General features: G+C 44.0%; 3 protein-coding genes across 4 annotated transcripts in view; 1 reads left to right on the top strand and 2 right to left on the bottom strand.

Annotated features, from left to right (window-relative positions):
- Positions 1–1551: 1551 nt before the first annotated feature.
- On the bottom strand, positions 1552–11013 carry si:ch73-43g23.1 (uncharacterized). The gene is made up of 2 exons (XM_004541053.5): positions 10574–11013; positions 1552–10121 (listed from the first exon to the last, which is right to left on the bottom strand). Exon 2 carries the CDS (start codon positions 10040–10042, stop codon positions 2045–2047), a length of 7998 nt encoding a protein of 2665 aa, XP_004541110.3. The 5' UTR covers positions 10043–10121; positions 10574–11013; the 3' UTR covers positions 1552–2044.
- A 2960-nt stretch (positions 11014–13973) lies between these two features.
- On the top strand, positions 13974–20481 carry rmnd5b (required for meiotic nuclear division 5 homolog B). Its single transcript, XM_004541054.6, has 10 exons — positions 13974–14127; positions 16207–16384; positions 16492–16634; positions 16720–16857; positions 17050–17150; positions 17271–17437; positions 17537–17702; positions 17841–17943; positions 18037–18191; positions 18499–20481. The coding sequence occupies exons 2-10, from the start codon at positions 16246–16248 to the stop codon at positions 18560–18562; spliced, it is 1176 nt and encodes a 391-aa protein (XP_004541111.1). The 5' UTR covers positions 13974–14127; positions 16207–16245; the 3' UTR covers positions 18563–20481.
- Positions 20482–21506: 1025 nt separating this feature from the next.
- n4bp3 (NEDD4 binding protein 3) overlaps positions 21507–25826 on the bottom strand; it is a 37146-nt gene continuing 32826 nt past the window's right edge. For both annotated transcript variants that reach the window (XM_004541055.6, XM_004541056.4), the window contains exons 4-10: positions 25391–25603; positions 25032–25153; positions 24663–24858; positions 24496–24588; positions 24149–24400; positions 23729–23987; positions 21507–23424 (exon numbers count right to left, since the gene is read on the bottom strand). In XM_004541055.6, the coding sequence (XP_004541112.1) occupies positions 23045–23424; positions 23729–23987; positions 24149–24400; positions 24496–24588; positions 24663–24858; positions 25032–25153; positions 25391–25603 (1515 nt within the window). In that variant the 3' untranslated portion in view covers positions 21507–23044. The remainder of the gene's footprint in view (positions 23425–23728; positions 23988–24148; positions 24401–24495; positions 24589–24662; positions 24859–25031; positions 25154–25390; positions 25604–25826) is intronic.

Genomic DNA, 25826 nt, shown 5'->3' with positions numbered 1-25826 from the left:
TGTGTGTACCCACGATTGGAATTCACCTCAGTCAAACACAACGTGGAGGACGTGTCTGGAAAAAGCTGATTAATGTTAAAAGATCATTAACAACCTAAAATATTAGTGAATTTATAAAATGCATTATCACTTTATTAAATGTCCCGACCACTGGCCGTCTCACCGATACCATAAGCGGTCTTGATTTTGCGTAATATTTGATACATCCAACAAAAAGAAAAAATGTTGCAAACCTTGGATTTTATGTAACCAAATGTAGGTGGAAGTATTTGTGTTTGTCTGGAAGTCATTTTGTACGAGGCGCGTCCGGAGGTTTACATAGATGAGTGTGTGTTCCCAAGGTGTGTCTTTAATAGTTATCCAGGTTGTGGTAATGTGGAATCATGGCAATAAACTTAGATGTATGACATTTCAGTGACTAGTTCATAAAAGAGGAAGTCATAAGAATGCAGACTGGCACGTAATTTATTTGCTGTGAACAGTAAAGATTCGCTGTGCAGCTCTTACTCGCGGATTTTGTAGACACTCTCTTTCTGAGTTATACATCTTCATTGTCTTCCTTAGTGACATCCGTGGGAGGAATTAAGCCAATCTTATTTAAGTCAGTCACCCTCTAGATGTGAATGCACGCAGTCTTAGGATAAACAGGTATTTTTCTCAGTCATTAGAGCATATCTGTAGCTCAAATGATTGAGTGTCTGCACCTGTCAGAGGGCTAGAGTACCACCTGGACTGACTGTCAGTGTATTTCAGGGCTAGAACAGAGATACAGACAGCCATTCACACTCACATCCACATCTACAGCCAATTTAGAATCACCAGTAAATCTAACATGCATGTGAGAGAAAGCATGGTAGAGAAACACACAAGTAAAGGGAGACTATGCCTCTCTCTGTGGACCCTTTTTTTGCTCTGAGGCCACAGTGTTGACCATGTAGCACCAACAGATCATCCAATGAAAGTCTCAGTGTCTCGCCTGGCCCTCTCACAAAAGGTTAGTAGATGTTCACATACCTTCAGGATGTGAGAAAGAGTCTGTAAAGCTGTAGTGGTCTGTGGCGCCCCCCAGTGGTCACAGTGTGATCTTACAAATTCAGACTGGGTACATTTTTTTGTTTTCTACGACTTACCAAAAATCATAGTGAGTTAATAATTTGTTTAAATCATTTACACACTATAAGACCTTCTTAATCCAAATGAACACATTAATGGATCACTATCATATATGAAGGTTCATATAATCTGTTGTATTTTATGAGCTTAAGTGGTGTCCAAAGTTTCTGTGTTTTTTGGATCTCTTTAATTGTTTTTTAGACTATGAACTATCAAAATATATTTTAAATAAGTCTATATTTTTTAATGTTTCATCCTAAAACAAAGCACTTTAAAACGAAGCTACTGATATCAGGAAATAACCTGTGAATCAGATTGCTACGCTGGCGAAATTAAAGGTTGCATGACCAAAGATTTCCAGTATTTTAAAACAGCTTCAAGATAAAGGCTAAAGTATTGCATCAGAACAAAAAATACAAAGAAAGAAAGAAAAGAAAATTTTGTATGAGACATTTTATTGGCATTGATGTGTTGTTTTACAGCCATCGTGTGCACCAACTTAATCAAATTAAGAGAAACACAATCATAAAATAAATATGAGGTTCTTTTAAAACACTATTTCCAAGTTTGTTTTGTTTTTCGAGATATTTGTAGAGAAAATACACACCTCAATTTATCGATAAACTTATGGATTTAAAGTGTCTGCACATTACTAGTGACTTTAGAGTACGACCTGATTATCCTACATACACATTTTTGTTAGTACTTTTAAAGAGCGCCTCAAACACAAGGCCTTCTTGTTTGCATTTTGAATACCCAAGAGTCATCTATTTGGCATAGCACATAGCAGCAAATAAAAAATAAAACAACCAAAGACTTGCTGTCTTCAGTTGCAATGTGAAAACATTACAGGCTAACATTGGACACTCCATTTATACATTGTGTATTTTAAACCTAACAGGCTCCAGGAAGTCGGCCTCTACCCTCTATTTCAGGACCTTTTCCCCCCTGTTGGGGGTAAGTTGGGGGGATGTTTGTGGTAATAGTCTGGTGGGGTGGGATTGGGGCTTGTATTCATCCCTGTAGGGACATAATACATGCTCTCCAGGTAGCTGTGGTCCACTGAGGGATGATTCTGAGGCTCGGGCTTTGAACCCTGACCAGAGGGATTTCTGTAGCCGACCCCGGAGCCGCTTGGGTGCATTGTTGCTGCAGCTGATGCTTCGGGGTACCGGGGTGGCTGGGGCTGGGCTGGGGGAGCAGGAGCTGCATAGGGCATGTACTGTGGAGCAGGGGCGTACATGCTGGGGTTAGGGAGGGGTGGGTAGGGGGCTGCGGAGGGCGGATACAGGCCTGAATGTGATATTGTTTGCTGTGGGATGAGCACTTCCACATATTGGCCAGTCTCTGGGTCAAACAGCATCTTCCTCAGAGGCTGAACAGGCACCTCAATATAAAAGTACTTCCCTGTTTCAGGATCCAGGAGCACTCTGCGAGGCGTCTGCCCATAGCTGCTTTCTGAGTACAAACTGGAGCTGTCACCCCCGTATTCAGAGCCATAGGAAGGCCCTGCCATGCTTTGAGTGCCACATAGAAACTGAGGATCCATAGAGGGAAGGCCAGGGGAGTGGTTGTGGCTGGGATCGCTGTAAGGAGCCCCAGTTATCAGCCCCGGTGGCTGCTGGTGGGGGGATCTGTGCACAGGAGGCCGTCGAGGGTCAATGTGCTGGGGTGGGGGCAACGAGCGGTCCACAGAGCAGGCCTGCATGAGTGAGGGGTGAGGAGCGCAGGGAGCAGGCTGGTGGAGAGGCTGGTATATTGTTGGCTGCTGGCTTGGACCAAAAGGGTTTGATTTGGGAGAGCCTGGCTGGTAGCTCATTGGCTGAGCATCGGGTCTGCACTGGTGGGGCCGAAGAGGAGGCTGTGCCACTGCGTATGGTAGAGCCTGGCCCGGAGAATGCGTGGGGGCCGGTGGGGTGAGGTTATGGGGACTTCGGTGATGGTGAGGAGGGTGGAGACCAATGTGAGTGGGGCAACCAGCTGTGCAGGGGCAGGCAGGAGGACGGGAGGAGGGTTGAAAGCGATTTGATCTCAAGGGTGTCAAATCCGGGAGCGTCAGTGGACTGAAGCTCTCTCGTTCATCATAGCTTGGAGGGTCATCAGAGGCATAAAAATGCAGGTCGTCGGTCCTCTGTGAGCGCTCACTGGAGAGAGATCTGTGGCATGGCTGGTGCGTATATCTTGGCAGTTGTGTTGTGGAAACAGCAGTGGGCTGTGTTGTATTGTTTGAAGTCAGTGGCACAGTTTGTTGTTGATGAAGGTTTGCTGCCCTGGGATACTGCAGCTGGCTGTCGCGATCCATAACAGCCGGCTGGCTTGGCTGGCTTGGCTTGCTGACTCCTGCTGAGGCGGGTGCGGTAGTTTGGCTTGCAATCGGGTCAGAAACCGAACCTGCAGCTGAGGTTACACTTGAGCTGGTGGCTGATGTTGGAACTGAGGTTAAAGCTTTTTGTGCACATCTGGCAGTCTGAGGAGAGGCAGCTGGTTGCTGCATCTGCCCTCTGTCACAAGTAGCCTCTGAGTCTGGAGGTTCTGCTGACTGGTTTGAGAGACTGGAGCTGGCAGTTGAAGTTGTTTTGCTGGGCGGAGGTTTGAGGCTGGACACCGCTGACACGGCTAGTTTTCTTGAATAATTAGATGTTGCTGTGGAGTCAGTGGAAATCTTCCTGTAGATTGTTGGCGAGCTCACTACAATCGTCTGAGTCCTCTCGTCACTTTGTGACTTTGCAGTCGATGTTGCTGCCGACGATCTATGTGCTTCATTTGATGTCACACCAAAATCTGCAGGTTTAAATTTGCAGTTCGGCTTTGGAGGCACGACTGGCTTTTGGGAATTTTTAGCTATGGATTTAACTTCAATGATTTGAGGCCTGCTGTTTCCACTAGAGTTTCCAGAAGAGCTTCCAGTAGAGCTTGTGGGAATGTCTTTTTTCTGTGGTTCTTTAGACATTGATTTCACCTGAATCGGCTGTGGTTTGAATCTCCTTATTGCAGGTGACCGCGGGGGGAAAGTGGGATCTAATCTCTTCACAGCTTCAAAATCTGACACGTCCCTCTGCTTGGTAGGGAGTGGGTCTTGTTCCTGAGAAAAACTCCTTAGTTTTGCAGTGTCTTTTTCTGCAGGATTTATGCTACCTCCCTCGTCTTCCCTGGTTTTTGTGGTTGCATCTGTGCTGTCAGACACTGCTGAGGGGACGGAAGTGGTAGATGAGGAGGAGAATGTCCTCTCTCTATGAGACTCATTCCAACCTCCGTCAGAAGGAGCAACGGTCTGAAGGGGGATCTCCAGAGAGTTCACATGCTTGCGGGGAACTCCTTTAACTCCAGATACATTCTGGCTGTCACCCACAACTGCTCCAATGTCAGCTTGGTAGCCTTTCTCCTTTAATAACATGGACACAGAGTGGCCACTAGTAGCAGGGGCACTACCAGGGGTAGTGGGCTTAGGTGAAATTGAAGCAGGCCTTGCTAGGATTGGGGTTTGGATCTCCATCTCCTGGGCGGGAGATGCAGATGTCCTGGTCTTGCTCGGTCCTTCCCTGATTAACACTACAGCAGTGGACACCTCTCTTTCCTTACTGGGCATTTTAGGGAGGTTTCCAAGCATGTGATGCTTCCTGTCTGTTCTTACAGCAGCAGGTTTATCCTCACTGTCTGGAACTTTGTGGATTTCTGGCAGCGTCTCTCGTGGTTCTGCTGTAATGTTTACACCAGGCTCACATGGTCTGGATATTTCAGTATCTGACGCTGTGTTGTTTGGTGCATTCAAAGACTGCAATTCTCTGCTCACATCGGTGATGGGCTTTGAAAAAACCTGGGATTTGTCACCTAGGTTCTCTGAGTCTTTTTTGACACGCGATGTTTTATTCTTGTCTTCTTTCAAGCAAACAGCTTTGTATTCTATTTGGATTGGCTGTGGACCAGACAGAGGCTTTCCTTTGCTGTGAGGTGGTGGAGATGGGGTTAACATTTTTGAGTCTTTTGCCTCCTCCTTCTCTTCCTCCGTCCTCTCCGCCATGAACTCCTCTGCTCTTTCCTCCCTCCTCTCCTCCCTCCTTATCCCTTGTCTTAAATCCATCTCCTCTGCTGCTATGGCCTCTTCTTTATGTTTTTCATCAGCAGTTTCTACACTTTCTTCAGCACTAGATGCTTTAAAGGACAGATTATAAGTATTCTTCACGAGCCGCCTCACATCTCTAACTTTGTGAAGCGGGCCTTTTGCTTTATTGTTCTCGTCTCCGTCTTCTTCTTCTGTTTTCTCATCCATGTTTTGTCTAAAAAATATATCTGGTGAAGTACTCTCAGATTTGCTTTCTGCTTCAGGTGTAAGACACACATTTAAAGAGGCTTTCTTTTTCCCCACAGCTTTCAGTTTGATCTCTTGCGTTTTAGACATGAAGGCGCCGTTGTCACCCTGTTGCAACTGTTTCGGTTCCTCCCGGCTTTCACACACGCCCCCTCTCATTGTTGGTCTGAACTGTGCGCTGTGGGCTGCGTCGGCAGAAGGAGTTTCTGTGGCATTTGCTGAGTCGTCACCCTCCGTTTTGTATGTTTTGCTGTAGTCTGCTTGTTGTTCTCCACTTCTGCGCTGCTTACTATCGAATGGCACCTTCAGTTCTGATCGCATTTCAGATCGCGACAGCACTGCATTCCTGCTTTGAGAATCGGCCTCTTCACTGTCAGTAAGGGAAAAGGTAACACTCCTGCAGCTGCTGGATGAGCTCGGCCTGTTACTAGGTCTCACACCAAAGCTTCTGGGTGGTTTAGCTTCATCCTTGGCGCTTGGTTCCCCTCTCATGGGAATACTCTCCGATGAAAGGCTATAATCCGATTGAAAACTGGAACTTAGGTCATGTATGTCTGGTCTTGGTGATTCTTTAAGTGGTGCCACTTGACTCTCAGCTGGTGGACTGCTCTTCTCAAATGTGGGGCTCAATCCTTCGCCTGCTTGTTCATCAGGTTGTTTATCAGCACTTTGCATCTTTTTGGACAACACATTCTTGATCAGGCAAGAAGCCATCTGAGTTTTCGTGCATGTTTCATCCATAGAAGCAGATTTCTGGAGTTGGGATTTTCTGACATTGGGAAGATGGGGCTCAGGGCTGTGGTCAGAGGGGTAGTGCTCGTGCATTGCTGCTGGTGTACTCTGTTGCCTCACAAACGTCCCTCTCGATTGACTTGCCTGGGAGTAGCTTTCCACCATGCTTGCTATCCCAGGACTGCTATTTCCACTGCTTCCGTCTTGCTTCCCATCAGCATCATTCCTCTTTTTCAGCTGGATCTGTCTCTTTGGGACTCCTCTCCTCAGCTTCCTGGAGTCCTCCCTTTCCACAGCCACATCTACGCATTCAAAGCTGCCCAGTTCATAGCGCCTAGATGGATCTAAGCCATCTGAGAAGTATGCAGATGGTTGCTGGGAGGAGAGTTCATCATGGTCCAACTTTGGCACAGAACCTCTGAAGTCAGCATAGGCTTGCCAGGCAGTGCCGATCCCTGCCGGGCTCTCCTGGGTAGATGGCTGGGAGATGTTTGCGGATGAGTGGTGGCTTGAGTTGTACATGTCAAGGTAATCTATATCAGGGCTTGACAGGCTGCGGAAAGCCACATCTGTAAACCACTTCACCTCATCGTCTGCCTCATCAAGTTCACTCCCCATGCTGGAGCTGGAACTTCGGCCGGGCCTGTATGAGGCCGCATGTCCGGGAGCACTGCTCTTTGTTCGGGGTGCAGGAGGTTGAGGTCGTCTGCTGGCAGCACAACCCCTGGTGGCTTGTTGTGAAGCGAGTCTATGAACACTCTGTTGTTGCTGTAGCTGTCTTGTGGCAGACGAGCTCTCCGAATAGGAATGCGCTGTTGGCAACCCTTGTCGGGTCTCTCTGCTTGTGGGAGCTGCACCGCGACTCGCAGGTCCTTTTCTATTCCTGGCACTGAATGACAGCTCAACCTGTTCCCCTCTGTAACTGGTGTCCCCCTGCGACCCCTCCTCTTCCGTTTCAGGAACCTGCTCCTCCCTCTTCCTATTTCTTTCCATCTCCCTATCCTTTTGCCTCTCTCTGCCTCTCTGCCTCTCCTGCTCCAGTGGCATTCCCCTTTCCATTCCCAATTGCCTTCCTGGGCTGACCCAGTGGGCCTGGCTATTATTGTCGGGGCTTTCCCTATTTGTCACCGCCTTCTTTAAATTGCCTCTAGGTGAGGATGCGCCAACATGAGTGGGACTGCGGCTTCTGTTCTGCCACTGTCTGTATGGTTTCTCAGGAGCGATGATGTGGACAGGTGTAAACCTGGTGAGTGGCGGAGAGGGGGTCCGCCTTCTGTTTGCATGATGGGACATGTCCTCTGTGAACCTCTCTCTGTTTTCAGGCCTAACTTTGGTTAACAGCTGTCCTCCCGAGGTCTCAGATGTAGATTTTAAAGAGCTGCTACTGTCAGAAGTTGGGGAATGAGCAGCAAACAGAGGCTGCGCAGGTGAATTTGATTTAACCCCGTGAACAGGTGAGAGGTTTGGACTTCTCTTCTTGGGAACTAGAAGATTAGGAGAAGGACAGTTGATTTCAGAAGGGAGATTATTATCAGTGTCTTCTCTTTGAAAAAAGAGGGGATGAATATCTGTTTTTTCCTGAGGGGAAGAAGCTGCGCCTGATTTATCCTTTATATTTACTTCCTCTGGTGTTTCTTCTCTCTCTTCCCTTTGCAGTTTTAGAGGGCAATCTAACTTTCCCTCTGGTAAAATAGGTAAAGGAGGTAAAGGCAGAGGAGCTGGTGAACTGCCTTTGATTTCAGCAACCAAAGGTGGAGATTTGTCCCTTGTTACTGTCTCAAATGAGGGTGGCACACTCTCTTTTCTCAAATATGTGGGAGACTGTGTTTCTGCGATAACTGCTGAAGAAGAGTCCCTATCACTCAAAAGGGTATTTAATCCAAGGGGAGGGTTGCAGTCTGCAGAGAGGGTTGCTGGTGATAGCTGACACCTGTGCGGAGAGGCAGCAGGTGATGGATCTCTACTTTTGTGCTGAGGTGAAGGACTTTGAAATCTTGGTTCAGGTGAGGGAGTTTGATGATTTGGCTGAGGTGAAGGTGTTTGGTGCTTGGGATGATGTAGCAGAGTTTTTTCAGTCTCTGGGGCAGAGCTTGTGAAGCAGCCAATGGACTCTGCTATATCGTCTCTGCTTGTGGTGAGGCTCCTTTCTTCAGAGGGGATGGGTGTATTATCTGGCTCTGGGACGGGGAGATGAGAGAGTTCAGGAAATGGGGGACTGCTCCTGTCCTCGGGTTGAACAACAGAGTAAGAAATTCCTGTGATGTGAGGGGAGGAAGTGAGGCTTCTTGATGGGGATGTGTCGAAGAGAGGCTCCAGCAGAGGAGAAGCTGATACAGGTTGCTCTTTCCTGCCAACCTCAGGAGAGGATGCTGTAATCCTGATTTCAGGTGAGGGAGAAGTATATCTGTGCTCGATGGGAGAGCAGCTGTCTCTAAAAGCAGGTGAGGGAGATAAACTATAACTTACCACAGGGGAAGTCGCCTGTCTTATTTCTGGTGAGCGTTCAGGAGAGGGAGTTGTTGACCCAGGTCTGGTCAGAGAGGCAGCGCTGAGCAAGCCAGGTGAGGGAGCTGTGTTTCTGAAATCAGGTGAGACCGAACCCTCCACAAGTTCAGGGGATGATGCTTTTGAAATGACAGGTGAGGGAGGGGTGTATCGTGGGCCAGGAGTGGAAACAGAACTGCCTGCTTCCACTGATAACCTTTGGCTTTCAGGAGTAGCTGCTGTTTCTCTTTCTGCAGTAGAGGGACCTGATGTGCGGGGAGAATCTTTTATCTCAGGCGTAGAGCCTCTGCTGAAGAGATCAGGTAAAGAGATCCTCCCTCTTAGGTCAGGGAAAGGAGATGAAGCCTGAGTGTCAGAGGAGGAGGACCTATGACTAAGCTCAGGGGAGTCCGGTGTTTCTCTTAAATTAGATAATAAATCTGTGGGTGAAGGTGAAGGGGATAAATGAGAGGTTCTTAATTCAAAGGCTGATTCTGTAAAATCCTGAGAAAAGTCTTTGGATGGGAGCTCAGCTGGACTGCTGTTTTGATTTAAGTTAGCAGCTTTTGGCTCAGGTGTGTCTTGTGCTACTCCAAACTCGGGTAAAAAATGAGGGTTCACCGATTCACAGCACGACTGGCTGATACAGTTTCTGGGTTCAAGAGAGGGACTTGGAGTTAGAGACTGATGTGACGGGCTGCTGTTGCTGTCTTTGAATGAAGGAGTTGTTCTTATTGGTTCAGGTTCTGAAAGCGTTTGTTTTGGATCAGGTGAGGACGATGAAGGCCTTTTTTCAGCTGAGGAGGAGGACAAAGATGATAGTCTTCTCTCTGGACTGAAGATACAGGGGCTGTTATGTTCAGGAGAAGGTGTCCTCTCACCAGTGCTGGGATTTTGGAAAGAAGGGCTTGCTGTGCTAAGCTGAGGTGCTGGTGATTGCCTTCTTGGTTGTGAATTTGCGCTGCTGTCCTCAGAAACTTCTGGATGACTAGAGCTCAGCCCTTTGGCCTCCAGAAGCCTCTGCAGTGGAGGACTGTAAAGCTTGTCTCTCGAATCTTCAAAGCCTTCCTCGCCTTCACTGGAGCCCTGTGCTGTGTGGTAAGAGCCAGAGGAATCGTTCAGCTCGTCCAACAGAGGTGACGCAGCAGCCGTCCCATCCACCTCCCTCTGGGAAGGGACAAAGGGCCCTACAGCGGGGCTGCTTGAGAGAGACGCCGACTCACAGTCGTCTCCGAAAATGTCACACAGGCAAGTGGTCTCGGAGATGGCGCTGCGCTGAGAAGGGATGTTGATAATGTCGAATATTTCAACGTGGTTGGGGGTGCCGTCACGATGGCAAAGGGAAAAGGTGCGGGGGGCACTACGCAGGAAGGAGTAGCTGTCCCCCTGGAGAGTCCAGCTGTCCATTGCTAGTCCACAAGCTCCAAATTCTCACTGTGGCCAGTCCAGTCTGCTCCTCTTGCCTGTTCTGGGCTCCGTTCCTGGACTAGAAATAAGATACAGTCATCTGCACATTGTGTAGCTCATTCATTTGTAGCACCAGTAATAGCTGATAAATATCTGTGAGAGGCAAAAGTATAGAAATTACAAATGTAGAACCTAGAATTGGATTGATTCCTTTTACTTAACTTCCCTAGAGTGAAATTATCTTTCGGTGCCCTAATGTTCTAATAATAACTCCATCTACAATACCTTTGTTATGTAACTTGTAATTAAACCAATACAGCAAGCTATATGAACATTTATTTTGACTCCAGATCTTTTTGTGCTACAGACTCAAAATCTCACAAGAAGAGATTTTGAATCTCACAAAGAGATTATCCTAGATACATAGAGTAACAATATTTAAATTAACTTTCACCAACACATATCCCTTATCCAAACTTTAGAAAAAGCCCTCTCCTTGTGCAAGTAGACAGAGAAAGGCTGATACTCTACCTTTAGCCACTGATGAAGACTTCCCAGGGACATTGAATTCTTCTTTGTTTGTGGTATCCGTCCCAAATCGGACAAACTACCCATTCAATCCACAAAACACCCCAAGCTGACAAAACCTCTCTTCATAAGCTGAATCCAGGACTGAGAAGATCCGTCCAGCTCTGTCTGCCGGTGGCCCACTGACAGCACAGTGTCAGAGGCACTGCCATGTATCAGACTTGAATAGAAAAAGCAAAGAGGGGCATCTAACTCAGACATATTACATCTCCTGGACTGTATTTCTGCTCCTCCCTTCTGCACTGGCAACAGGGAAAGTGCTTACTGTATCTAATGTGGATCTCTTTTCTTTTGCAGACTGGGGTTTGGTTGGGCACAGACTTTCCTGTGTGAGCTGGGATGGGGTGCGGCACAGGGGTGGGTGGGTGTATAGTTAGCAGCAGGTGCTGATCCAGCCAGGACGGATGAGTGCGCCTGGAATCTGACACTTATAGCCAGCTCAGTCACAGGGCTCCTCTATATATAGACCAATACTATCGGGGCCAGATAGCCATAGTCATTTCACTGTGTGCTGGAGGAGAAAAAAAAGGGAAAAGTGGAATTTGAAGTACAGCACACACATTGTCCAGGTGTTAAATACATGCAACTTAACTTACACCTTTGCTTATCTGTGTGTATCTGGGGAAAAGTGCTGAATTGCATTTTTGCGGCATGCAACAATTAAAGGTCTTAAACTTTCTACATCCTGCTGTTTTCCCCTAATAATATTGTTAAATATTAAGAGCCATGATTTTCGTAGCCTATGAACATCCTTAGCTTTAATTAAACATTCATGAGTGCCCATCAATCAAATGCATGTAAAGTGTTAAGCCAAACCTACCAAACAAAAAGGGGTCATGTCATTTTACTGTTCTTATTACTGTTGCTACAACTGTATTGCCCAATGAGTCTCAGGTTGCCTAAACATGTTGGTTGGTAGTGAGTGTGGATAAGCCCTCTGTCCCATACCTAATACCTCATAAGATTATCATTCAATCTCAGTCATTAAGTCATCCGTAGGAAGTGGAAAATGTTTGAGCACACAGGACTGTGATTATGTTTGTACGGTGGAACGTTAATGACAGGTTTTGTGTATGGTATTGTAATTTCCACTAAGCCTATTCTATTGTATTAAGCGACACACATTGCTAAATTAAATTTTATGGTTGACTGTGGAATTTGGAGTCACTGACCTCTGTGGAGCTGTTTACTGTGGCTCTAATCACAAAATATAAATACAGATATATGCTTTTTTTCCAACAGTCATTGCGAAGATATCATGTGATTTTATGTGCAATGGGTTGCTGTAAAAAACAAACAAAACAAAACTGGGAATATCACTAGGGAAATGTGTAAAATATGGCTGTTCAGACCCATAAAGTATAAACCGCTGGACAGAAATGCATGCATACTTGCATCAATGCGTAAGGGTGCACTGGGTGTGAGATAAAGGGTAAAGGAGGGCTGATAAATTTGAACCTCTGCGGTTATGGCAGTGCAGCAGACTGGAGGAGGACTCAGAGGGAAAGAATGATGAGCACCTCGGCAATGGGGAGCTTTGGTCTACATCACTGATAGATTAGTCACGCCACACTGCTCAAGTCCAAAGACCTCACCCACCCTTGCCCTCATAAGTTGGGCATGAACAATAAGCTCCAGTTGTGCTCAGATGTTTACAGGCATTCATCACGGGCATGGATGTCGTGGGAATTTGGGTTTTTTAAAGATTTCTTTGAACTGTTCTTTTTCCAGGTTGGAATGATTGTACAAATTGCATCTTTAATGGCTTAAAAAACATGAATTTAGTGCACCAGTTTGAATATATTTTGGATTTCCTCTCATTTGCATGGGGTCAAAGCATACATGCTCAATTCACTAATATTTGGTTAATTGTCCAGTATCAAGTTGCACCTCCATTAGATGCTTTTGGTAGCTATCAACAAGCTTTTGGCATAATTGTGCCTGGATATTTGACCACTCTTCTCAGCATGTTTGGTATACTTCATCTAAATCGGTTAGTTAACTGGCAAAGACTCTGCTTTCAAGCTTATTCCACAACCTGTCAATAGGGTTGCAATCAGGGCTTTGGGAAGGCCATTCCAGAAGCTCTAATCAGCCTGTTTATCCATTTGATGTGTGTTTGTTATCACTGTCCTGTTACAACACCCAGTTGTTTTCAGGTTTCAACCATCCAGCTGTTGATTTAAGGTGGAGTTAAAGAATTTAGAGGCAGTCCTCCTCCTTCATTAATCTAACCATTTTGTGTAATATACCAGCCCGTGGCAGCAAAATAGCCCCAGAGCATGATGCTAACACTACCATGCTTGACAGCTGGTACAGTGTTCTTAGATTGAAAGCCTCACCTTAACTCATCCAAACATACCCCTTCTCACTGTGGCCCAGTAGCTCATTATCTTTCTCGCCTGACCATAAAACTTTCCTTCAGAAGGATTTGACTTGTCCATGAGAGCAAACGTCAGTCAAGCTTGAAGGTGTCATTTTTGGAGGAAGGGCCTTTTTCTTGGTGGGTACCCTCTCATTACACGAAAATTCAAAATAAATATAAAAGTTAAGCACCCAAATCTTGTGGTTTTTTTTTAAGTATTTAAAGATGCTTTCTGTACAATATTCCACCCCTAAAAAAGAATAACTCAAAGAAATCATTAAAAGCCCAAAATTACCATGATATTCATGCACAAATTGAGTGCATGTAAACTTCTGACCTCAACTGTACATGCATAAAAAAAACTAGAACCTTGCACAGAGCTTGGTACGGAGGTTGATGTTCAGTGTTCACATGCAGAGCAAATGCCAAATGCTGTCTGCTCACAGCACTCCCTTGTGTGTGAAGATAAACACGAATTACTTAAAAAAATCATTACAGGTAGGATACTTTTGCTGCTGGTGTTCTAACTGAGGGATATGATGTTAAACAAGGCTCTAGTCTCATGATGGGCTATTTAAGTGCCAGTATTTATGACAAACAGAAAGAATATAAACATATATATCACATTTCAAATCTATCTTTTTTGAACTGACCTAGTTGCTCTTTTAGGATGTGATTAACTTTGCACAGGCAGGGGCAACAGTAGCCACACTTCCAGCCCTCTCTCTCATTATTATTTGTTTTAATTATAACTGATTTATTAAAGCTTCGCCAGAACTAAATGACACTAAAGGTTGAGACATAATATTTAAAAGGTGATATGATAAATTTTCTACAAATAAACTCAGAAACTAAAATTGGGTTAACTATTTAGATTTGTTAATATAGATCTAAATAATAATATAGTATGCCGTGCTAACCACTTAACCTATGAACAGCATACAAGTATTAAAGTCTTGTACCCTTGAAGTCGTGTTTGAATTAGTCTGTCGCAGAGACACTGACTTTTATTTTGAAACGATACGTTAGCGTAGGATGCGACGCAGGAAGATCCGCATTACGGTGCTGCCGAAGTGTTGTCATAACACAGAAGTGGCTAACGCTAATGTTTGCTAAGTAATTAGCACGGCAGGTGAGTGCATTTTTTTTATTTAAAAAATATCTGTCAAAATTCAGTTGAACCGCGACGTGTGTGTTGACTGTTAGGATAAGGCAAAATAGTGCAGACAAGCGGGTTGACATTCTCTCCTGAAATTATTTGGGCCTTGTCAGTTAGCAGATCGCTAACATCTACTAGTTAACTAGCTGCTAGCAATGACGAGCTTTTGTAGCCAGCTAGCGACTGCGATTCCGTTTGTTTATGTTAGCTGTGCAGCGGCTTTTGTTTTTTTTTTCTTAGTTAACATAATAATTAATTACGTAATAATTTATGGTACTTAAAAAGAGTAATTTTGAGTAAAAAATAACAACGTAGGAAACTTGACATTAAAACGTTAAAAGAGAAGTCCGTTTGAGCCTTAATATTAGCTAGCTCCTTTACGGTAGGTGGACATGTTCTGTTGTCGGCTTACTAGCGGTGAGCTACGGCAAAGCGTTACCATTAAGTAAAGCTTTTCTATTTAAAAATTCTTAATTTCAGCATGCAGACATGTAATGTTTAATATCATCACTTGGTTGTTAAATTACAGTTACAGATGAGACGTAAATAGCAGGCCGCAGCATACATTGTGTGCTTGTTTGTGATGTTGTTAGGCCTTGCTAATGTTATCACGTAGGCCAAACTTTGAATCGGGGTAGGACCGAACAGCTGTTGGAGGTATTTTAAGACATTATTACTGATCGGGCATACTTGTTTTAGAGGCAGCTGTGAGATAGTCATGGTATTGTCAGTGTGAAATAAAAGTTGTTAATATCTCTGTCATTAAAAACCTGTAGTGTTTTATCCTAAATCTTGTGTTTACCTCTTAAAATGTCAGATTAAAAAAAAAAAATCTTTGTTCGGCTTATTTAATTACAAATGTTATTTGTTAAAACGTGCCTTTATAGAAATGCACATTTGTGTTCACTGAGAATCCCAAAGATTCTTTAGAACTTTTAAATAACTTAAAATTAATTTAACTTGGGGATTCCCAGTATGCAGCCATTCTCCAATTTTCTGTAAATGGTACTATTTATCGATGGTCATGGCAATTTGCACATTAAAGAACATGAAACTGACCTCAGGTAATTGTGCCAGTTTTGTAAGTATGCAAATGCTTTGTTATAAGGCTGGGGAACCCTGTAGTCAGTCTTAAGAGACTGAAGAAGAGACGTGGATGAGTGACAAAACATTTCTCTCATTGAAGATGCAACTTGCAGATGATATGCAGTGCTGTGCAAGAGCTACCCCTCATTCCATTAGAATCATGTCATTTTTTTTTTTCAATTAGTCTAGTTCTCCAAGTTTTCTAAAGGGCATCTTTTACACTCATTTTTACATTTCTTTTTGTTGTTGTTGTTGTTGTTAGCTAACAGTGACCTACGAATGACTCGAGTGTAAAAAGGCACCAACAGAATCAGTATCAACAAGGTTTTTTCAGTGTTGTATCTCCACACGAGTGAAAATTTGGCAATGAACCAATTTAGGATTGCATCTTTAAGCACTTTGTTAGTAGGAGCTTGTTGCAGAAACACATAAGTTGTTGAATCAAAGTTAGATTTTTTTTTTTGGTTCAAATCATGGTTGGTATTTACAGAGTAGGTAGGGTGAGAATTTCAACTGTCTGTAAAACATGGTGGAGGCTATCTGGGTTTGCATTTCACCCAGTGGTGTTGGAGATCATGTCAAAATTGCTGGAATTTGAACCACCGTGAAATAACATGCGATTGGAAGAACTTAATTTTTCACCATGACAATGATCCCAAACACACTGCCAGTACAGTAAAAGCACACCTAGATAGAGAATACCAACATCCAAAGAAGAACTTTAAATATTCCTTCAAGAAGCCTGGAGAACTATTCCTGGAGACCACACAGAATAAATTACAAGAAAGCTGCTTAAGAGAGTTCAGGCTGTTTTATTATAAGTAGGCATATCAAATATTTCGTGTAAAATGTAAACAAATGATTGGTGGCTCAATACTGCATGCTACTGTATCATCACTACAGTTTCAAAAGCCTTTAAAATAAATATCAAAACATTTAGTTAATAACATATTTCTGTTTTTCTAGGTGTTATTGTTATTGTGTGTGCGGGTTCCAGCCTGAACCATGGAACAGTGTGCATGTGTGGAGCGGGAGCTGGAGAAGGTGCTCCATCGCTTTGTAATGTACGGCCACCAGTCTGAGGAGAGGCTAGATGAACTCCTGCGCAGCGTCTGTGAGATACGAGGACAGCTAGTTGCTTTTGGTAAGATCATGTATCAATGATTGAAATTGTATGGAAGGTTCGTGGTCTCTCTGTGCTCCATCTTCTCTGGTTTGGCACATTAAACCTTTACCTTTTTTCTCCAACAGGAGTACAAGATGCAGATTTATCGGTCCTATCACAGACTATGGCGCAGTGTTGTAAAAATATCAAAGAAACAGTGCAGATGCTAGCCTCCCGACACAAGGACATCCACGGCAGTGTGTCTAAAGTTGGCAAAGCCATCGACAGGGTGAGGAACGGCTACAGGTTTCTCTTCAACTTTCCTTGAAAATGTTTTAGAACATGTACGTCACCTCTGGCATGCTTTTCTGTAGAATTTCGATGCAGAGATCAGTGCTGTTGTGGCAGAGACCGTGTGGGACTCCCCAGAGAGACAGAAATACCTGAGTGAATCCATTGTGGAACACCTTTACAGACAAGGGATGCTTAGTGTAGCAGAAGACCTTTGTCAGGTAAAGAGCTGAAACCTCCAACCTTTATTTTTTATTTATCTATTTATTGCAAAATATTTGCCTGAATAGCTTTGATGTGATTCTTTATGAAATGCTGATGAGTGAAGAAATAGTTTTGGCTGAAATGTTGTGTTAATGCTGTTTTTGTGAAGATAAGTCTTAGAAATTCTTAAAAGTAGTTTTATTTTCTAGGAGTCTGGTGTAGTTATAGACATGAGCATGAAGCAGCCTTTCCTGGAGCTAAACAGGATCCTTGAAGCTCTGAGGATGCAGGACCTTAGGCCAGCACTAGAGTATGTGGTCTTTCTGTATCTATTGTTTTAATTATCTGCTTCCTTCTAACACAACTGATAAATCTTTAGTTGAGGAGTGTTTACGTTCAGTAGCTGAGTGTTTCTTCCGTGTCTTTGCAGGTGGGCTGTGACGAATCGGCAGCGTCTTCTGGACCTGAACAGCAGTTTAGAGTTCAAGTTGCACCGCTTGTACTTCATCAGCTTGCTCAGTGGAGGAATCAGCAACCAAATGGAGGCCTTGCAGTATGCCAGGCACTTCCAGCCCTTTGCTTCACAGCACCAGAGAGGTAAGCATTATAGTATCTCCATGTAACAAGAATTTAGATATTTTCTTTTTCTTTTTGTGTGTGTGTATTTTCACCACTTTTATTTATTCATTTTTGCAGACATCCAGATTCTGATGGGCAGCTTGGTGTACCTGCGTCATGGCATTGAAAACTCACCGTACCGCAGCTTGCTGGAGACAAATCAGTGGGCTGAGATCTGCAACATCTTCACCCGGGACGCCTGCGCTTTGCTGGGCCTCTCTGTAGAATCGCCACTAAGTGTTAGGTTAGGAAAAACATGAACAGTGAACTAGATCACCTGTCATCAAGTTTAACACTGGAAGTGGAACAGTTTTTAGTAATTATTAGACATTTGTCATCTTTATGCTGTCTTATCAACAATGCCATATCTGTTTCTCTGCAGTTTTGCATCTGGATGTATGGCCTTGCCTGTGCTGATGAACATCAAACAGGTGATAGAGCAGAGACAGTGCAGTGGAGTGTGGACACACAAAGACGAGCTGCCTGTAAGTCCTTTTAGAGTTTTTAAAATGCAGTTATCCCTCCTCAGAATAATTTCTGAGCCGTTAGCTCACTCGTGTCCTGTCTGTACCTGACAGATTGAAATTGACCTCGGGAAGAAGTGCTGGTACCACTCTGTGTTTGCCTGCCCAATTCTTCGACAGCAAACGTCAGAGAGCAATCCTCCCATGAAGCTCATCTGTGGACACGTCATCTCCAGAGATGCTCTCAACAAACTAACCAATGCTGGGAAGTAAGTCAGCAAAAAAGGAATTTATCTATTTTGGAAGTTGGTGTTGGTTTGAAAGCACTTTTACTATTTTCCAGGATCAAAATGTTCAGTTTTACTAGTCACCCAGATGCAAAGAAATGAAGACTTATAAGTTACATGCTGAGTCTGATGTTGACTGTAATTTCAGTCACTGCTTTCCCAAAAGATTTATTCCTGAACAAAATTGTAATTGCAGTTAGAAAATAAAATGCAAGTGGTTCACTGAAAGGTACAAATGTAGGATAAAAGAATTCAAAGATGGTAACACCTTGACTCTTGTCCTCCTCAGGTTGAAATGCCCGTACTGCCCCATGGAGCAGAATCCGTCACACGCCAAGCAGATCTACTTTTGATACGCTACTCTCTCCTCATCAAGGATGAAGTTGCCTGGAGCTGTTTGCGTCTTCAGGACCTTTTGCTCTGACCCTTTTCCTCTGTCCCTGGCCTTCTGGCCTGTTATGGTAAGCATTAAGGTTTTTTTCCCCAGTGCTCCTCTGGACTGCCTTGGGCATCCCGTCACCCACCTCGGACCCTCTAACTTTGCATAATATAAGGAGTCCAGAAAGGGATGGTCCATTGACAAACCTGTAGTAGAGTGAGGAGTCAGTCGGTAATGGGAACATCCTCACGAAGCAGCACCTATGAGAAAGGATCATCTATTGGAAGTCATTTGCAAATACCTGCAGAGTTATATGCTTATCTTTTTCAAGTATGTAATACTTGCTAGTGTTTGCTTTCTTGGCTTTATCAACTTAATTTGAGTTTGATGACTGCTTTTTTTTTTTCTTTTTATTTTGTTGGACAAAAGCAGAATGATAATGAATGGGTGTAGAGTGTGGGTACATGGTGTAGATAAGCAGTTTCTGATTTCAGGTTGGTAATAAACTTCCGTTATACATGAAAGCAACACGCTGAGTTACAAACTATTGAAGGTGTATTATTTGCTGGTGAGGGGAAACTGAAGGTCTCTCTCGAGCCGAACTCTGATTGTGATCCATTAGTCCTCCATAGTGTAATAAAGTCCTCACGTAGCTTAAAACTCACTGTCAGCTGATGCATCTGTTCAGATCAGATTATCCATCGACGGTGGGAACAGCTTTTCTTTTGTGTATGACCACACCAGCAAAACTTTCCTCATTATAGAAGCCATTTGTCTTGTTCTATGTATGTATTTAACAAATACTGAAAAAGCAAACAAAAAAAATATATATATATATATCTATATATACTACTGTGAAATGTGTTTTGTTCCTGTTTTCTTTTGTTTTGTTTTTTTAATCACAATCACTGCAGTGGCTTGTGTAAAATAGTAAACAGAAGAGCAACAGGCACATTTAACACTACTACTGCGTAACTTTGAGATCTGACGGCTCCACAGTTCACATCACGGCTGCGCCATCGCTTTACTGTGCCCCCTTGTCGTATGTCCTGAGCTTGCACGCCATGTGATTTGGAGATGTAAATTGGTGTGATGGTAGCCGCATGGTCTGGCTTGCAGTGACTGTAGGCTTGTGGTTAAGCTTTACTTTTTGTGGATACAGAAGCCCTCTGGTCACTGTGGCTGTTGTTTAATATATAGAAAACGCCTCTGCTGCGTAGGGTTGGCTTTTATTTGAGATAGTCCGAATAAGTGACATTTAAAAAACCCCTACATTTCCTCAGGGCTCATTGTAACAGTTCATACCACACTTTGCATTTAGTATTAAAGTTGTACATTTATAAAAGGAGTCTTGAACAAAGATTATACATCTATAGATGCAGATTGCTTTGAAGGTTGTGGAACGTGTGTGTGTGCGTGCGTGCGTGCGTGTGTGTGTGTGTGGATATACAGTCAATTTCTGCAGTCTCACAACATCCAAGGCAGTGTTTACCATGTTTAGATGTTAATAGTGCAAGTTTCTAGTGATGTCACCTCGCACATTACCGAGGCTTTTTTTTTTTCTCTCAGCAAGCACTGCACCAGCATTACTCAGCTTTAGGTTTGATTTTGAATCCGTTCGGCTTTGTGTGGAGTTTCCTCTCCGCTTTCCTCCTCTTTGGTTGACAATCATTCTCTGCTTCTTTGACTGTCCCTGCAGATAGACCCCTAGCGCTTCGTACTACATGTATTAACTTTTTTTTTTTTTTTCTTTTTTTTAGCTGAATGTGTGTGTTTCCTGCTTTTGTGTTATGCGACTTTTATTGTAAATATTTATCCTCTAACATGTTTCATATACTTGCATCTGAAATTAAAATAAAAATTTATACTCCAGTTGGTTTATGGAGGCTTGTACTGGGACTTGGTGATGGACTGCTCCTGCCACACGGGGAGGGATTTGTGTAGCTACCACTTGGTGGCACTAGTGTCAATCTAAATAGCGTTTATGTGTTTGAGAAAACAGATTTGTATTCCAGTTTCACAGCTAGAAATGTTATCTTCTGAAATAATTCACTAATATTTAACCAGCACATTAATTTATTAGATAAACTGTGGTGCTGCCTTGCAGCGCTGCAGTACTCCCACAGACTGACAGCATGTGAGAGGTAAGAATCTTTCCTCATCCCACTTCAGTAAATCAATCAGCCTCTCTGGAGCTGCACGGTTATATTAAGCCTTAGTTTATATAATGTTTTAAATGCCAAGGTAAGGGCCTGTGAGTCAGCTGCAGCTCGTATTTATTCAGATTATCACCCTGCATTATGGACTTACATGTGCTCTGCCTTTTTCTCACTTTTGTGTTTCCATTGCACATTTTTTTTTCACCTGGAAAACAGTCAGGTGTTAAACCTTCATTCCTGCCAACATTTTCTTGGCATTCAGTTCAGGCTTGTGCATTTGTTGGTTTCTACAGAGGCCCCCCCCACCACCACCAATCAGGGATCCTCCTATGTTTCCATCTGAGCTGACCTTCCACCTCTTTCCTGTCTGTACTGCAGGCGATGGTATGTGAGGGCTGGCTGAGGTAGAACAGGGAGGGCCTCAGGGAGAGGGTGAGATAAGGATCCAAGGATAAACCCCTAAAAGCCATATTAGTCCCAAAAGCCTGCACAACTCTGTCATAAAGCTCCTATTAGTGGGCTTTATTGGTATACTCTCTGTGGATTTTAAGCCCCTTCAAAGCAGGCAGGTCAAGTCCTTGAGCAAATACCATCAGTCACCCTTCTAACGTTTTCTCAAGTGATTTCTAGCCGTTCAGTTTGGGCTACGCTGTATAGAAAAGGGTTATTGTAACACTTTTTTGCAGCCCAGATTTACAAAAAGGGATCTGAGCTGATTTTGCTCTTCTTCAGGAATAATTCACAAACAGAAAACAAATCTTTATACTGTACAGTTTTATTTCCAGTAAATAGATGTGAATCACAGTATGCGGAAAAGGTCAAATGAGAGCTGGTTTTTGAATGTTTATAATATCAATAATAACAATACCAGAGGACATATTTTCACTACGGGCATGCATTTGATGTTATGTGCTGGGTTTGTGCAACAAATCGCACCATATAAGCATGGCAATCATAAATGCATCTACCGATTGATTTTGTTAAAGTATGCATATTTAAGACGACAGTGCTCTTGAAGTACCATGGCAAATAAAAATTACAGTTATGTACAAAATACATATTTATATATAAACCTCATCTGTCTGGAAACTGAAGAAAGTAAGGTGAGTATTTCCAGTTTACTATGCACCGTTTTCTCTGCCTTGGCACCATTCTTCATAATTAACCCGAAGAAGCTGTTTGCTCCAAAGGTCCAGGTGAACCCTGAATTTATAGATAGTCTGCAAACACTGAAGAGGCTGTGAGATGTTAACTACTGTATAATCCAAGGGTCCCCAATCCCAGTCCACAAGGCCCAGTGTCCCTGCAGGTTTTAGATCTCACCCTGGGTCAACACACCTGAATCACATGATTAGTTCATTACCACACCTCTGGAGAACTTCGGTACATGTTGAGGAGGTAATTTATCCATGTAATCAGCTGTGATGGATCGAGGACACATCTAAAACCTGCAGGGCCCTCGTGGACTTGGATTGGAGACCCCTGGTATAATCGGTCAGGCTCAACCCAAATCAACACAAAGCAGTCACAATCATCATGTCAATTTTCTCATTTACAGGTTTATCAATAACAAGAAGTCTTAAGTTGGACCGTTTAGGTGCTTGGCTGTATTTTTTCTTTTTACAGCGTTAACGCAACAAGGATAGAGGAACCTCAATATCACTTGGCTCTGTGTGAGGTTGGGGGTCCAGCTTTAGCAGGAAAAGGGTTTTAATTAAACAAGGGTGGAGTGGAAGAGATGGAAGAAGGGTGAGCAGTCTGTGGAAGTCCTTCTGTACCATGAAAAGAAGAAAAAATCAAAGAAAAGCTAATTATGCTAAAAATAAATACTCTTCAGTAAGTCCAGGTTCACTTACTTAATTTGGGATAATAGATATAAAGTTTGATGTGATAATTAAAAAAATGTAGCACATTAAAGTTTGACCTATTTTTGTCTTTTTTATGGTCATCACTTGGAGTAGCGTATGATAGCGTATGATGCTTGTTTTTGGACTGAATGTTTGGTATCACATGTTTTTGGACTTACGGTTCAAGTCAAGAATTGGATTACACACAAAGTATAAAATCTGACTAATAATTTTACAGTTTTGACTTGTTAAATCAAAATTTTTAATCATTTATCCTTTATTTTGACACAAGTCTTTTAGTTTTTATTATTATTATTATCATCAGTAAATATTTGCTTGTTATCTCACAATTCTTTACAGCAACATCAATTCATTAGATTTTTTTTCCCTTGTCCTGGCAGATATGGTCTTCCATAGACACACTTTCCATTGCAAACAAGTAGGTCACAGTCAAATTTCCGATGATTCGATCCGCTCTATCCACGGCAGACCAGGGGAAGGTGTGTCCTCTTGTTTGTCACCTGCTCTCTCTTTCCTAAGCTCTGGCGCTTCTTTTTCCAAAGTGCCATCTCTGCTTCCTCCGCCTGCTCCTCCACCTTGTTGCTCTCTGCTTGCCCTCAGCTGCTGCGCTTCCCTTTCGAGCGCTTCGTTGCGGTGGTACATGTCTAAGTAGCTGGCCTGCAGCTCCTTCTGGTAGCGGATGACCTTGTCCTTTTCCATCTGCCACGTGTGCCTCTCTTCCTCGAAAGCCATGGCCTGGGCCTCGCTCTGGCGTCGCTCCAGCAGCAGTTCTGCGCGCAGACGCTCCTCTGTGGGGCCCCCGCACCCTCCTGCAGAGAAAGTGGTTCACATGGCTTCAGCTAGAGCCGTCAGGGGATGGGAGGGGGGGGGGCTATGATGAAAAACACTGTCTGATTTTAAATTCCTGCCCCGGTTACTCAAACGACCTGATTTTTGGGTTGACACATTGAAATGTCAGAACTGAAAATAAGCCAATCATCTGTCGGAGACGACTCGCTTAGTTTAATTTTAAAAACACATCTGTGGCCTACAAACACTGTGGTGTGAAACAGCTGCTGTGCCCAAAAGTGCAACTAACCCAAATATATGAAGACATGAGAGATGTAACTCTACCTATCGCCCGAGCAGATGGATTCTCTTCAGCTTCTTTTTCGTCTTCGTGTGCGGCCTGAGAAGGTCGTCTGTGACGCTGTGTCCCCTGCAGGACAAGCTTTAAAGCATCTATCTGGCGTTCCCTGTTGCGCAGCTCTGTTCGCGTCTCCCTGAGCTCTGTCTTCACCTGGAAGATCTCACTCAGCTTCTGAGTTACCTCTGCCTGGGAGTCCCTCAGCTGCTGCTTCAACAAGGAGATCTCCCCCGACTTCTGGCAAACCTGAGAGGGAGAGAGTCAAAGGGAAATGAAGGAGGCTAGGGGTCGCCACAATTCAAAAAGGACAAACAAGGAATCCAGATATCTTGTCTCTTCCCTGTAGTTACTTTTATGTGCTTCTCCCTGCCATGAGCTGTGACTGCCCTGGCCTTCCACGGCCTCACCTCCCATTGTGTCTCCTCCAGAGTCGGACTGGTTTGCCTGGGCACTGCTCCAGCCTCCCGGCACATTTCCTTTCTCATACCGTCGAGCTCCTCTTGCAGCCGGTTCTTCTCCTGCTGGACCTTAAACAGCTGCAACTGCAGGCTGCGCTGGGAACGCTGGGCATGCTGGGAAACCTGACGCAGTTTAGCAGCATACAGGCGCTTCAGCTCCTCCACCTCCTTCTCCCACAGACGCTGCTTCCCTTCAAACACCTGAATGCGGTGGAGGAGATGAAAAGGTCAGATGTTAAAGGGTGATGAAGACGGGTGCGTAGACTGATTCTGAAGAAGAAGATGATTAGAGTCACCTGTGCGATGGCGCCCTCGCTCTCATCCAGGTTTCTCTTCATTTGCTTGAGTTCATGCTCTTTCTCCACCAGGCGCTCCTCCAGATCCCGCACCTGGAAAAGACAACAGCATGAAGCATTTAGGAATCTTTAAATCACACCCACCACTCATCCCCCCCAGGACTCACCACCTCCTCCACAGACAGGGAGAGCGTCCATTCATAAGGAGGTGGAGCCTCCGCGCTATATGGAGCAATACGGCTCAGAGTAGCCATGCTTCGACATGCCATCTCCCCAATAGGCACGCCCCCTGACCCCACAGCCTTCATTCCCAGAGAGGTGCGGTCCAGGGAGCCGATGGTATTGATGTGGCCCATAGATGCACTATTTTAAAAAAAAAATAAAAAAAAAAAAAAGAAGAAGAAAAGAATCCACAAAGGCCATTAAAATCTCTTCTATTATCACAACCCACACAGTCATTAACCATAAAAAAAAATCAAATATAGCAACACTGCTTTTCAGCTCAAAGTATAGTTAAGACTAATACTGCAGCAGACCTGATGTGAGACAGGTGTGGGCGGAAGGGAGGTCGGTACGGCGGCAGGCTGCTCATGGAGTTATGGCCTGAGTCTGACAAGTTGTCATCTTCCTGGCCCATCCCACACACCGAGGAGAGGGCCTACACAGTCATAATTATACAGCTGTTCATCAGTGTAGCATTAATGAGCTGAAAAAAGTTTAATTTTAGCCATAAATAATGGATGGAAATGAATTTTATAATAAGTCGCGCATAGTTAATTGTTGTGCACCTATGATCTCGCTCCCCCGGCTCGCAACTCGCAGCTTTCCGCCAAGATTAACAAAGGTAAACGAGATAATAATAACAGGATGGATGAAGGTTGTAGCGTTAGCTCACCTTGTTGCCGGCTGACGTCGGTCCTCCGTGACGTGACGGTGAGGAAGAAGACGACGAGGTGGAGACGGCTTTGGGAACATGGGCGTACGCTCTGTGCAAGCCGTTAGAGAGGCCATGATCCACGTCCTCTGATTTGGAAGACGGGTAGAGGTTTTGCATTGAGCTAAAATTCTTGGGGGTCACAGGCTTAAAGGCCGAAGACCTCAAACGTGCCTAAAGGAGAGGAAGCAAGATAGTAGCGAGAGGTGGCAAGGCTACGAAACATGAATCACGATGTCTCTTTTAAATCAATAGCGTTGATTAATTCAAGCAGGGAAATAAAGGTGATATTTGATTGGTGCAATAAATTCAGAGCAGGTTGTCAATCTGTGCCAGTGAGGTGGAAGATGTTTACAGCTAGGTGACAACGCCATGGGGGTATTTCAGCATGCTGCCA

Source organism: Maylandia zebra, linkage group LG2 (genome assembly GCF_041146795.1).
Source record: "Maylandia zebra isolate NMK-2024a linkage group LG2, Mzebra_GT3a, whole genome shotgun sequence".
In the NCBI taxonomy this organism is placed as follows: domain Eukaryota; kingdom Metazoa; phylum Chordata; class Actinopteri; order Cichliformes; family Cichlidae; genus Maylandia; species Maylandia zebra.
Note: the sequence above shows the minus strand (reverse complement) of the source record. Positions and strands in the feature narration are given on the sequence as shown.

Bases quoted from the DNA above. Each gene is read 5' to 3' on its own strand.
- si:ch73-43g23.1 (XM_004541053.5), bottom strand. From the start codon at position 10,042: ATGGACAGCTGGACTCTCCAGGGGGACAGCTACTCCTTCCTGCGTAGT.
- rmnd5b (XM_004541054.6), top strand. From the start codon at position 16,246: ATGGAACAGTGTGCATGTGTGGAGCGGGAGCTGGAGAAGGTGCTCCAT. The intron at 16,385-16,491 runs GTAAGATCATGT...TTTCTCCAACAG, and splicing joins AGGACAGCTAGTTGCTTTTG to GAGTACAAGATGCAGATTTA. The intron at 17,944-18,036 runs GTAAGTCCTTTT...TGTACCTGACAG, and splicing joins CACACAAAGACGAGCTGCCT to ATTGAAATTGACCTCGGGAA.